Source organism: Urtica dioica, unplaced genomic scaffold, assembly GCF_054948205.1.
Source record: "Urtica dioica subsp. dioica isolate 48M unplaced genomic scaffold, U.dioica_male_clone48M_v1_H2 Urtica_dioica_male_H2_contig_69, whole genome shotgun sequence".
In the NCBI taxonomy this organism is placed as follows: domain Eukaryota; kingdom Viridiplantae; phylum Streptophyta; class Magnoliopsida; order Rosales; family Urticaceae; genus Urtica; species Urtica dioica.
In genome coordinates this window covers 6,549-20,871 of record NW_028297259.1, presented here as the reverse complement: position 1 = coordinate 20,871, position 14,323 = coordinate 6,549, and the positions used below count along the sequence as shown (strand labels likewise).

At 37.4% G+C, this 14,323-nt stretch overlaps 2 protein-coding genes across 4 annotated transcripts; one reads left to right on the top strand and one right to left on the bottom strand.

The window, feature by feature from the left end:
- Positions 1 to 4,053: 4,053 nt before the first annotated feature.
- LOC149376148 (uncharacterized) lies at positions 4,054 to 4,813 on the bottom strand. Its single transcript, XM_089606646.1, has one exon. It carries the CDS (start codon positions 4,432 to 4,434, stop codon positions 4,054 to 4,056), a length of 381 nt encoding a protein of 126 aa, XP_089462772.1. The 5' UTR covers positions 4,435 to 4,813.
- Positions 4,814 to 8,888: 4,075 nt separating this feature from the next.
- On the top strand, positions 8,889 to 12,496 carry LOC149376147 (protein DETOXIFICATION 8-like). 3 transcript variants are annotated; one of them, XM_089606649.1, is made up of 8 exons: positions 8,893 to 8,922; positions 9,142 to 9,405; positions 9,688 to 10,232; positions 10,327 to 10,413; positions 10,793 to 10,849; positions 10,933 to 11,171; positions 11,604 to 11,809; positions 12,330 to 12,496. In XM_089606649.1, the coding sequence occupies exons 2-8, from the start codon at positions 9,163 to 9,165 to the stop codon at positions 12,387 to 12,389; spliced, it is 1,437 nt and encodes a 478-aa protein (XP_089462775.1). In that variant the 5' UTR covers positions 8,893 to 8,922; positions 9,142 to 9,162; the 3' UTR covers positions 12,390 to 12,496. The 3 variants fall into 3 exon arrangements, with proteins under 3 accessions (XP_089462776.1, XP_089462775.1, XP_089462774.1); XM_089606648.1 differs by having other exon boundaries at positions 8,893 to 9,405; XM_089606650.1 differs by lacking the exon at positions 12,330 to 12,496 and having other exon boundaries at positions 8,889 to 9,405; positions 10,956 to 11,171; positions 11,604 to 11,754.
- Positions 12,497 to 14,323: the final 1,827 nt, after the last annotated feature.

Below are 14,323 nucleotides of genomic sequence, written 5' to 3'. Positions count from 1 at the left end.
CCGTTCAGGAGCAGGTGGAGATGAGTCTCCGCTAGAGACACCGGGTTCCCAAGGTCCTAAGAAAACAAGGGGACCAACAACCGGCTCTACTTCGGAAAAAGCAGCGCTTGGGGTACCCGATGCGAAAGTTGTTAGGTATGACCCAATCAACCAAACCTTCTACCAGGACGTAAGGAAAACAATAAAAAAGGTAGGAGTATTCAACAACCGCGTCGGCGCTTTGGTGAAAGTCCATATCCCGGTCACACTTCGTGATTGGAACGAAGTGACGCCCCAGATGTTGGGCAATATTATGAGCGCACTTCATTCTGAGTACACTTTCGTGTACAAGGATGATGAGACCGAGGAGCTGCTTCCGGCGGATTGCTTTCGTCATCAGATTGACCAGACTATCATTCGCGATGCAAAGCGAATGAGGCGCAACCAAAAGTCTAGATTATCAGGGACTTTCTTAGGCAAATGTTGTGGGCAAATGAATGTCGCCAAGAAAGAAATCCCAAAAGGATATCAAAAAGACGATTGGGAGAAGGTGATAGAGGAGTTTGCAACTGACGATTGGAAGGTAATGTATAATTCAAAAAAATTATGTTATCTTCTATGAAATCGAATTATAACGCAATTTAATATGTGCAGAAAAAGTGTACTCGCAACAGAGACAATTCAAAGAACAAGAAAACGAAGTCCACACAATGGTCGATTTCTTTTTTGGCTCATCGACATTTGAACGTAAGTTTATTCTAATTTTGTAATATTTTTTTTGCAATAAATACATTACTCATATTTTCATAAGAACTGCAGAGTAGGGAAGATGAGACTTTGGCCTCGGCATTAAACACGTGGGAGAAAAAACATCAAGATGATCAAGGCAATTGGACGACAGCTTGGACGCAACAAGCATTTGTAAGTTACTTGTGTTAATTACTTAATAATCAAGTTTCGATAATCTTAATAATTTTTTTAACATATGTTTGAAGGCGCGAATTATGACTCAAGTCGAGGATATGCAGCGACAAGCAGCGGAGTCAGGCCAAACGTTTAACATAGACCAGGCGGAGCAGTACGCGATGGATACTGTTCTCGGGCAACGTCGAGATTTTTATGTCGGGATAGGTCCCTCGATCCCGAGATCCTCGTATCTCTTGGCTCAGGCTCAGGACGACAACTCGTCCTCAGGTTCTTCATCGAGGCGCGTTCCAGATCCAGTGGTTAGCGAGCTACAAGCAGCGTTGGCCGCACAACAGGCTGCAATGGAAGAGATGAGGCGTGAGCAACGAGCTGAGATGGAGACGTTTCAGCGACAGTTCTTTGCCTACACACAGCAGCATCCGTCTCCCATGCAGACATCCCTCGCGATGCTGCACCCTGGGACGACGCCGCCATCAGCTTCAATGCCGAATGTTCAGACGCCGCCATCCGCTTCAATGCCGAATGTTCAGACGCCGCCATCCGCTTCAATGCCGAATGTTCAGACGCCGCCATCCGCTTCAATGCCAAATGCTGATCAGACGCCAGGTTCGGTAGAATTTCAGCGACATCGTTCGAGCTCCAGCGCACCAGGCCGCCAAGGCGCACGAGGAAGATCTGGCGGAAGAGGAGGCCGTGCATTCCAGAATTTGAAGACTTCGAGTGAAAAAGGGAAACAAAAAGAATAGATTGTAATTTTTTTAATTTATTGAACGTAAATTATCAAATTTTATGAATTTAATATTAGAATTTCTATTAAATTATTTAAATAATTATTCTAATTAATATTATTCAAATTATTTATTTAATTTAACAAAAAAATTATTTAATTCATTTTTAAATAATTTTTTAAATAATTAATAGGCTGATTCTATTAGAATCAGCATTTAAAAAAAAAAACTACAGACAATCAGATGCGACTTGTCGCATCTGATACCTTCGCGGGAAAAGTATCAGATGTGATTAGTCGCATCTGATTGTACTGTAACCCGCCAAATATTTAGCGGGGAATTACTATCAGATGCGACTAGTCGCATCTGATACTTTTCCCGCGAAGGTATCAGATGCGACTAGTCGCATCTGATACTATAATTTCCGCTTTAATATCTTATTTTGGAAGATATTTAGGTGCGACGTTTGGTGCGTGAAGTCGTACCTAAAATGTCGCACCTGATAGTGATGACTTTCAGGTGCGACAAGTCGCACCTAAAAGCATCAGGTGCGGACTTTCAGATGCGATTTTGTCGCATCTAAAGTCGCACCTGATGATACTTTCAGGTGCGACATTGGTGCTTTCAGGTGCGACTTTTGTCGCACCTAATGCTATCAATTGTACTAGTGATGGGGATAGGCACGTCCACTGGATAAGGACATACGTAAGGATATAGATACGAACCTTCACCTCCTTGGTACGACATTTGATCAAACGACATTAAGCTAAATTAAGTTGTGATGGAATCGACGTCATAATCAGTAGAGGACATGGTGAAATCCATTCTCATATGTCTGCTAACAATGTACTGCTCAGTCTCAAAGTCATAGAGTTGTTCGGATTTGATAGACATACTAATTTGCGTGATAATCGATCGAAATACATAATACATATCACAATATAGTAGTACCTTTCAAGTGGATCGCGTGCTCCGTGGTCCTCATCTTGTGTAGTTTGGTATCTCGATTCCATAGTCCAAGGATCATACGGAAGACCACCACCACACCACCATAACCACAACCACCACTACCGCTACCAACACCAACACCACCACCGCCACCATCACCACCACCATGACAATCATGACCATCAAGGTCATCATCGGATGATGTTAAACCCACCTCTTCACTCAATACTCGTTGGACATTAATACCTTCTGACCGAGCTTGTGAGGCCACTCGTGGCTCGGGTTGTTGAGATTCATCATCAAGGTGTACTGGTCGAATCCATTCAAGAAAAATATCGTCGTCCACATCGTCTCCCATGGCTTGCGACGCTGGTTGGCGTGAGCATGAAAAAGCTCCGTGTTTCTGTCTCCGTGGGTAAGCCAATTTATTCTTGTTCGTTGCTTCCAGTGGATCTCTTCTGTAGATAAAAGTTTCTTGAGTCTCGCAGTGAGGAGAGCAATTCGCAAGACATTATCTATGTGCCATCTATCCCACTTCTTCCTCTCAATCTCCTTTCTCAGCTCGGAAATTTGTTTCGGAAGCTTTTGAAACCTTTCCTACCCCAACATGGTCAGCTCCCGAATAATTTTCCAAGGTCGGAGAAGATCTCACACGAAGGGCCTCCCGCCGATTGCCTCCAACCCTCTTTGATGGTATCCTTGAACTCCTCCTTATAGATCCATTTCTCTTCGAAGAAAAATTAGCGTTTTGACCGAGGTTTATATACCCAGACTATTGTATTTTCTTATACACGCGTTTTTTTGTTTTGTTTTGTTTGTTTGTTTGTTTTTTTTTTTTTTTGAGTTCCTAAATCATCACATGAAACCACGCTAGCATCAACCTATTTTATGATAAGGACATTTGTGATAAGGACCTTGTGAGCTAATCTGTCCGGTTATGAGAGAGCTTTATGAATGTAATGATCAATAATTATATGATTTTGCGTTTTGGAAATATTTGTAGCAATAATTTTGTGATAATCCGCAAGCTGTGACTTTTCCTTTCATCATTGTTAAGTCGAAATACATTTATTTATCAAATAATTGGCCAGATAAGCCTTAAAAACAGTGGTAATTGTGTTTTAGCCAACGTTTGGTTAATTTTTTGTAAATGGCCATTGCGCCTACGTGGCAGGAAATTAACTGCTTTTTTGTTACTGAATTGCCCTTATTAATTGCGCATTCATTTTTAAATTGAGGCAGTTTTAATTTGAAATTTGAAATGTACCGAAATGGTTTTTATTTTCGAAATAAACTTTTTTTGGAAAGCAGTTATTGCATTTTAGTTATGCTGGACGTGTGTTTTGGTCTGTGTATATCGGCATTAATGGTGATGATTCCCTGAAACTCTGGACGTGTAAATGGAAATTTTCACGTTAATTGATTTGTCAGCTTATTTACAGTACAAATAACCTGTAAATGAATTTTGTATTTATTGTCCATTAACATTGTATTTGTCAGCTTTCTCAACAAGCTCTTTGGCCTCTCTCAGCCCCAAATCAGTGAACGACCTAACTTCCTTAATCACCTTTATCTTCGACGCCGCATCGAAGCCGTCAAGCTTCAGGTCAAACGCCGTCGTCTTCGCCTTCTTCTCATCTCCCTTCCCTCTGCAAACGCCTCTGGACGAATCGGAGGCGGCGGCGTTGTTGTTGGGTCTCTGAGGCGTGGCTCTGAACCTGGACGGAACCGAGATCGAGTGGTCCAGGTTGGCGGAGAGCATCGACACAGGAGTGTCGGGCCGGGCCATGGATTTCTTCGAAGGCGGGTGGTGCGGGACCGGAGTGTGGCGGTTTCCGATGTTCTCCTTCATCGGCCTCGCGAGCCTCTGTTTCCGGAGGTTGGTGGGAGGGGCGTTTTTTTAATTGGCCTCCAAGGAGGCGATCGGAGCTCGCGGCGACGAAGGAGGAGTGGGAGCTGTGGAATTAGGATCGGATTCGCCTAGGGTTTGTTCCATGTCGAGCTGTCTGCGGCGGCGATTGGCGGAGGAGGATCGAGGGCGGTTATCGGAGGCGTTCGGGATCGGAGTCGAGCCGAAATTGTTGTGTCTGTGGACCGGAGATCTCGCCGTCAAGGGGTTATGGTGGTGGTGGTGAGGGGATTCGGCGGAGGAAGAGACTTCGGGAGACATGAATCTGGTTCTGCTTTTTTTTTTTTTTTGGGATTTTTGAATTTGTGGTTGAATGAGAGAGAATATTTGTGTATCTTTGGTATTGATTAAGATAGAGCGTAATAACCGCGGTAGTTATTAGATGAAATATTGATTTAATTAATTTATTTTGTAGCCTGTATGGGCGGGAACGGTTATGAGGACATTTTGGTATATTTGTACGTGTAAATAAATTGGGCTGACCATTTACCCAAAATTAACAGAATGTTGGCCATATCCAAAACTGTATATTTATAGGAGGCTATTTAGCTATATTACCCTTTATTTATTTATAAGTCCAGTATATGTATAGTAATATTTACATGTATAATTTATTATTTAATTAACTTTTAATAAATATTCATAAGATAATATTTACCAAATATTAATTAAAAGTTATGTACGAATATTTATTAAAAGTTGGCTATATAACAATTTAAAAATGTAAATATGATTAGTTTGCTAATTATATTTGTTTATTTTTAGATACATATTAAACGTAATCAAAATCATGTAAATAAAAGAAAAAGCTATATGGTACTATATGTAAATGGTGAAAACAATGAATTTTTTTTTCTTCTTCTAGCATATATGTGAAAATCATATGGCGGCTGTGGTTTTAAAATCATATGTCATAAGACAGTTTATATAACAATCTTATATAAGATCTGATTATAAACACATATAAGACACTGGACAAAGCATGCTACTGTAAAAAAAATTGAATAAAATCGAGGGACATGTATACTAGTTACTAAGTAATTATTCCATTTTAATTCAGGAAAATTGAACAATACGAAAAAAAAATTAAATAACACAGTTTTTTATATTATAAAATCACTGCTTTCATTCAATCCTATTTAATTGAAAATATTATATTTAAATTACTGTTCGATATTTTCCACAATTGTTTTATGATAATTTTCTATGTATAAAAATGTGTTCTTCAATAATATTCAATAAATATTATAAAAATCATTGGAATATAAGGATGTGATAATTGTACTTTAAGGAATTTGACGTAGCTAAATAGCCAATTTAAAGTTATGAATACAAAGTAGTCAATGTTTGTCTTAATATAGTGAAATAGCCAAAATGTGTAGCAATCTGGTTTCAAAATTTTTTTTGACCCCAAGATTAATTGTTTTAAAGTGATAAATTGCTTATAATAATCGTCAAAAATTTTAATCTTGGTTATCAAAATTTTTTTGAAAACGTAAATTTGGCTACTTTGCTAAAAAGTTGAAACTTTGGTTATTTTGTTAATCAATAAGTTTCAAATGACTATTTTGAACAATTTTTCCATTATAGGAAAAAGCTCATACAACATTCTATTAGAAGATGAGTAAAATACCCACAAATACAGATTTGAAACTTTTTGATACAAAGATACAACGATGACCTAGGTCGAAAAAGATCTAACTCTAAGTGCTACTCATCGTCCATTTTGTGCATACTTTTGTAATAAAGAAGAGCAAGAGGCATACGAAACTTCGAACACATATCATGTTCTTTCAATAAGCCTTTCGTGGTTAGTGAATAGATACAATCAATCGTGGTTCGTCGATCATGATGAAGAAAATTCTTCTGTCTTTATAGACAAAAATCTAACAGACTATTTCAAGCGAAAAGGTGGAGACGACTAATCCATCATCAATAAAAATTAAAACAAACATGATAGAGAAACGACTAAGAGTTATGATAACAAATTGACTACTAAACACCACAAATAAATAAAAACGATTATATTGATAACTGAACAATCAGGGCTAGATTCCCACAACTTCATTGAGGAGCGTCAGAGATTTACGGCTACGTCAGTAAGGAGTTAGAGATCGGGGATGATCGGATCTGAGAGAACATTGATCGAGGTTCACCTGAGGCAGAGAAGACACCAAGCTCCACCACATCACCTAAAGAAAATCCGCAAACAAAAGCTAAAACACCGAACGTCCTAGAGAAAGATGCCGGAAAACACAAATCCTCATGCGGTGGAAGGTGGGTTAAATATGACCGAATTGTATTTTAGGGAAAACTAAAGAAAATAGAAGAACAAGAAAACAAAACCTCTCCCAGGCCGTAACCTCGCCTTCGGTAGGAACCGTGGCAAAGTCCGACACTTGGGGGAAAGGAGGACAAAAGGAATCTGGGTATTTGAAACCCTAAATCTAAGATAAAGGAGGGATTTTTTTAAGAGTATGGCGCTCTATTTGACTAATAACCCTCATTGGTTCGAAATTTAGATTCGACAAAATAAGAAAATTGTGACTACTAATTGACTTTTAAGGATTTGAAAGAGTAACAAAATGATAAAATCGGAAGGGGTTTAGAGTAAAACTTGGCCTGTGAAAGAGAAAGCTATGAATTATTGAAAGTAGGGATGACAATGGGTAGGGTCCTAAAAATCTGACCATACCCACAATTTTTTTTTTAAATCATACCCTACCTATACTCATTATTTTTAATGGGTCTGGGTTTTTGTAAAACCCTAAAGGGTACATGGTAACCTATAAATATTTTTTTTACTCATTTAATATTAGATTTATTAATAAAAATTAAACAAATCTAATAAAATACTTAAATATAAAATAAAGAAATCTAAAAAATACTTAATAAATACGTACACTAAAATTTGCTTAAAATTCATAAATATATTAATAATTTCAAACGAGTAGGGTATGAGTACAGTCATGGATAAGGTACTTAAAAATCATACCCTATCCATACTTATCGAATTTTTAACGGGCCATATTCTACCCATTACCCATTTATTCGAGTAAGACTCTATGCGTGATGGATAGGGTCGGGTAGGGTCTTGCGGGTAAATACACGGGTAAAATTGTCATCCCTAATTAAAAGCGCAAACGTATTTTTTTTCGAAATTAAAAAAAGTCCAATCTTGATATTATGACATTATTGTTTATATTTTAGGTTGTATATTAAATTATACATGATGTTAGCACGTTTAGTTGATTTCTCTTTGTTATAATCTAACACTAAATTAGGAGCCGTAAATTAATGGGAGAGTGAGCATACTAGCCCAATCAACCCACCAATATTAGGAGAATAACCCAAGTTTGAATAAATTAAGTTAATAGCCCAATTAATATTTCACTACCTAAATTACCCTCATATATAAGAGCAAAACTCAATTTTCCCAAAACCTAAACCTAAACTCGTTCTCATCTTCGTCCATTTCAAGCCACCGATCCACTTCACGCCGCCGATCGCCGCCGATCCATTTCACGCCGCCGCGTCGTCGCCAATCGTCGTCCATCCTCATTGCTGATCCCTAACGTCGCCGGCGAGATCCGCCATAGACGCCGTCAAGATCCGCCATAGACGCCGTCAAGATCCGCCATAGACGGCGTCGATTCCGTCGAGCTCCGGCGGAGGCGATGCTCGGAGAATCGACGGCTCAGATTGACTCGAAAATCGGCGGGGGGAGAGGAATCGGCGGCGGAGAGGAAATCGACGGCGATGGAGGGGATTGAGGAGAGACACTTTGTAAATTCGCGAATCGGTTAATTTAATTAACCGACTGGAGTGAGTTAGGTTAATTAATTAACTGATTCGTGAAAGATTTGAAATTCACAAAAAATTTACAAAAATCATAACTTAAGTCAATTGATATTCAAAACATTCAATTAATTAACCTAATTCCAAATTCAATCATTTAGTAAATTAATTTTACTAAAAAAAAATCAGAACCTAAACTAATATTCAACCAATAAGTTAATTAATTAACCTAACTCACTCCAGTAGGTTAATTAAATTAACTTATTCGCAAATTTACCAAGGACGTTATGGTTTGAGCCGAAAATATGAGCTATTTGCTTAATAAAATGAAACTTGGAATATTCTCTCAATAAGAATGATAAACTTGACTAGTTACAATAAATTTCACAATAATTGAAGAATCAAACCAGGATCAGAGATAAGCTGGGAACATATCTATGTAAATATATAATTTAGTCGAGGAATCAAATTAGAATCAGTGATCATATGGGAACACGATTATATGATATGATAGTGTTTTATTTTTTTATTTTTTTATCATTTTTTTAAGTAGATCGTCCATATTTAATTCGAGAGGAAGAATCTAGCATTTGCGTTAAAAGCTTTGATTGTTGTAACAACAAAAATTTATATGTGCTCAACTTCTCATACATACATTTTTATTATATCATGAAGATATATTTCAATGATTTACTTCTATTTTCGAAATATCATAAAGATACACAATAGATTAGTTGACCAATACTTTTGCATTGTTAAATAAGCCGAAAATGCATCAAATAATCATCTCAGAATTTGGCAAATAATCATATCACAGTTTTATTTACTTCTTTCTTTCTTTCTTTCTAAAAGGTGTTCAAGTTACACACGGCAATGGAAGAAGCACTACTGAGAGAAGAGATCAGCGACGACAACCAATCAAAGGTGACGTGGAATGGCTTTGTGAAGGAGATGAAGATGGTGAGCTACATGGCGGCGCCGATGGTGACCGTGTCGGTGTCTCAGTACGTCCTCGAGATCGTCTCCGTCGTCATGGCCGGTCATCTCGGCCAGCTGTCACTCTCTGGTGTCGCCATTGCCAACTCCTTTACTGATATCACAGGCCTCAGCGTCATCGTAAGCTTATTTATTCTTTATCTGATCTCTCAAAACTGTGTTCACAAAAAGAACAGAAAAAAAAAATGAAAGAAAACCATAGTTCAAATCATCAACTGTTTGTTTCTAGCGAGTTAATGATTCTGTCGTTATCAGATTTAATAAGCCTTTGTTCATATCCTTTCTTCTGGCCATGATAAAATAAAACAAATAATTTAATATCTGTGATCAGTGTTTTTTTTTTATTTAATTTCACACTAATTTCTGAGGACACATAAATCATGGAAATGAAAATCATTACAGTTTGGGATGGCCGGAGCGTTGGAAACACTGTGTGGACAAGCCTACGGAGCGAAACAGTACAAGAAAATCGGAACCTACACATACTGTTCCATAATCTGCCTCACTCTAGTCTGTTTTCCGGTTTCTCTTCTTTGGATATTCGAAGAGAAACTACTGGTCTTATTGGGCCAAGACCCCGAAGTTTCCAAGCAAGCCGGGAATTACTCGGTGCTCCTCATCCCCGCGCTCTTCTCCTACGCCACGCTCACGTCGTTGCTTCTGTATCTCCAGACTCAGGCTCTGACCGTGGCTATGTTCGCGACTTCGCTTCTCGCGCTTTGTTTCCACGTCCCCGTGAGTTGGGTTCTCGTTTTCAAGCTCGAGCTCGGGATCGCCGGTGCAGCTTTTTCCCTCGGCTTGACGTATTCCTTGTCCATCGCGGCGCTCGCGCTCTACATCAAGTTCTCTAGAGTCTGCGAGAAAACCCGTTCCCCGTTCACGGTTGATGTGTTCTTGAGCATGAGAGAGTATTTCCGATTCGCTTTTCCGTCCGCTTGTATGTCTTGGTATAATAACTACTAATATTCTCTAACACCTAGACTTTTATTTCAAACATTGATTCTGGGTTCTCTTTTTTCCTTCTTTGCATTGTACGAGAAGCCTCGAATGGTGGTCGATCGAGCTGCTGATCTTGCTTTCTGGGTCTCTACCAAACGCAAAACTTGAAACTTCTGTGCTTTCGATCTGGTAATAAATAATAGCTTTTATATATATATATATATATATATATATATATATATATATGTATATATATAACCAATTGATTAGCAAAATAGTAATTTTTCAGTAAAATAATCAAATTAAGTTGTCATTTTTTTTATATTGTGATTAATTTTTTTTTTTACAATTTATATATGCAATTTATCACTTTAAAAAAATATTATTTTGATCACTTTCAAAAAATTTAATCATAAGATCAAAAAATTATTAAACCTAGTACTTGCATATTTTGATAATTTTATTAATTTAGACAAATTTTTAACTATTTTACAAATCTATTAATTTCAACGGCCTATTTAACTATAACATCCACACATTTTATTGCGTACTCTTGTATGTTGAGCAGCTTTACAATAATATCACTTCACCACTTGGTGTCCTATGGCATTGGAGCTGCAACAAGGTATATATTATTCAACCATTTTAAATAATATTTTAATTTAGGCCTCTCTAATTTTGATTGCTCTTTGCAAATTTATTCATTAGCACCCGCGTTTCTAACGAACTAGGAGCCGGAAATACACTCGCGGCCAAAGCTGCTGTCTTCGCAGGAGTCGTTCTCTCGGTCTCGGAGGCAGTCTTGATCGGCTTGACTCTCTTCCTCTTCCGCGACGTTCTCGGGTACACTTACACCAACGAAGTCGAAGTCGTGGAGTATGTTGCCAAAATAGCTCCATTGTTGTCTCTCACGTTCGTCATGGATGGATTGCAAGCTGTTCTCTGCGGTCCGTTTACTTTCACTACATATTCACACTACCATTTTATTTTGGCTTTGAAGGCTCGAATTGATACCCAAAAAATACAAGAGATGAAAATAGGAAGAAAAAAAATAATTAAAGATAAAATAAGAGGGAACATCAAAATTACATGTTTTGCTTGAAAGTTTCATAGAAAATAAGAGGGAAAGAAGAGAGAAAAGTGAGAAAATATACATAAACTCTGGCCCCATATGACACATTAAATTTTTATCTTCACTTAGTCTTATATGAAAAATGGAATCCCTTTATTAGTTATACATTTTTCATCATATTTTACTTTCCCTTTTATTTCGTCCAAAAAATACGAGGGATTCATTTCGTTTGTCTCCTATTTTCGAGTTCCAAACAAAGCTTAAAGTCGATGATGAAAACCTGATGGTTGTTGTTTGAGAACTTTAGGAGTTTCTCGGGCTAGTGGTTTGCAGTATTTGGCGGCTTATGTCAACCTCGGAGCGTTCTATTTGTTTGGAATTCCGATAGCTCTTGTTTTAGGATTCGTGATGGAAATGAGAGGGTTCGGAATATGGATTGGATTGCTTGCAGGGTCAACCGCTCAAGCTTTATCACTTGTCGTCGTCACATCCCTTACCAATTGGCAAAACAAGGTGAACTTTTTTTTTTTTTTTAAACCTCTATTTTATTATAAATTTTTTATACTTCCAAAAGGGAAAGAAAGGAAAAAAAAAATAGAAGAGCGTATTAACTTTAGAAATTTATAAGCAATCAAACCACATCAATCTTATTGTTTGCTACATAGTCATCATTTGATTAATTATAGTTAATTAGTTGACAATAATTAATTGACAATTTTTCCAAATAACTCCCACCCATTAGTTGTCAATAGGGGCGGAAATTATTTGGCAAAGTTGTCAATTAATTATTATTAATAGAATAAGTGGCTAATTAATCAAAACATTGATTATTATGCAAATTTAAAATTACAGGAATGAATAACTGATACCATGAATCTACGAGGCTTTCAGAACATACCAAACAAAAAAGACTTACTTTCAAGTTTCAAGGCACATTATCTTTCAAAGATATCAATGGCTGGCTATATAATTATAGAAATCTTAAATTTATTAATTGAATCAACTTTATTTTTGTTTGTTGTTGATGGTACAGGCGGGTGAGGCAAGGGAAAGGATGTTTGAGCATCCTAGAGCCCCACAGATTTTAAGCTGAAAGCAAGTAACATTAAAAGACAAAAAAGGATTATTAAAAAGCGTTGGATTGATTCTTTTTTGCTACACCTTTTCGTTAAAATTATTTTTCTACTTGACGCATGCTTCTACTCTAAATGGAAATTTTCCATCTTAGCTCGTGGGAGCAAAACAAAAAAGTGGGTGAGTGGTCCATCCAGATCCAGTCGCATAGAAAAGAAGATAAAAGCAAACACCAAAAGGGAAAATAATTTTTTTTTAACATATCGAGACATAGATAGTAGAACACCCATTTTCTTTATTTGTTGTGCAGATGCGATGAAGAAATAATTAATGTTAGAAAAAGCACTTTTTTTAAAAAATACTTGAAGTGTCTGGTATAGTTGAAGAAATCGATTAACTAGCAAAAAAAAAAAAAAAAAAAAAAATTGGTCAATTAAATAAGTAACTCAATGACTCACTTTTCTTTTTGGGATATTGACACTAATAATACTAAATGAATGTCCCTTACCAAATATAGCCAAAAACCCAAAACTTGACACATGTAGTACCTAGACCAATGAGTAAAGACTATTATACCCTCAAAATTCATTAAAAAAAAAAACTGTCCCAAACCAATTCCCTCTTTTTTCTCAAAACTTCACACCTCTTCATCTTCTTCTTCTCACTCGGTCGCTCAACCCAACCCACGATTTCGCTCAACCCAACCCATCTTCGCTCTCTCTCTCTCTCTCTCTCTCTCTCTCTCTCTCTCTCTCTCTCTCGTGCGCCTCTTCTCGCACTCTAGCCCCTCTTCTTGCTCTATCTCTCTCTCTCTCTCGATCCTGTTTCTTTCTCGCTCAAAAAGTGGGCTGGCCGATCTGTGTTTCTCTCTCTCCACGATCTCTATTTCTCGCTCACCCAAGATCTCAGTTTCTCGCTCTCTCTCGCCCGATCTCGATTTAGGGTTTCTCGCTCAAGGTCAGTCTCGTTTTCCTTTTTTCCATTGATATTGTTGTTGTGGTTGATTTATTTAAGATGATTGTGTAGATTGTTGTTATCTGATAATACTGATAATGAATGTTGCGATTTTGTTATCTGTTTTTATTATCTGATAATCGTGATTATGTTACTGGGTAACTGGTATTTTTTTGCGATTGTTGCAATTTTTTTGTCGACTTAGTGAGTAACTGGGTTTTGTATGTATATTGAAAAGGCGTGAACAATGGTAAAAGATGATATTTCCTTTGGTAAGTGGGGAGAAGTGAAGAAATTGTGAAATAGTCTATGTGAAAAGGCGTGAACAACGTAAGAGAAGTGAAGCCAAACAATGGGTAGATATGAAAATAGGATGGTAGAGATCAAATTATAGATTGAAGAAATTGGCTGTGATGATTTTGTTGGAATTGATCTAGGGTTTAAGAAAAAGTTTAACGCTTCGTTAAGCGGCGGAATTTTAAAAATTTTCCTTTTTAAGTAAAACAGTTTTTACTAACCTAGACAAAGAGCAAGCACATGTAAATAAAAACTAATATGAGCATAGAAGTTTACTAACCTTTTTAGATGCTTGAACGTTGAGAAGCTTTTGGAAAAAGGTTGCAACGTTCGTCTCCCCTCGCAGCACGTCTCTCTTCCTTCCTCGTTAACTCGAGCAACCACGAAAGTTTCTATCACTAAATCACTCAAGATAAAAGGAATTAGTGAGTGAGCACTTTTAAACACTACGACTTAAGAACGAGTCTTGAAGTCGCAGAGCTAAGCACTAGGTCAAATGAGGACCTAGGTGCCAAAACAATAAAACGAAATTTACTAGAGAGAGAGAGAGGAGTCGGCCACAAGGTCTAGAGAGAGAGGCTCTCAATCTCTAACTTATGTGGAATGAATGAAATGAGAGGAATGAGGTGGGATATTTATAGGAGAAGGGTTGGCCTTGGAAAGAAGTAGTTTCCTCTTATTTTCCAAGCCTTTATGAACAAT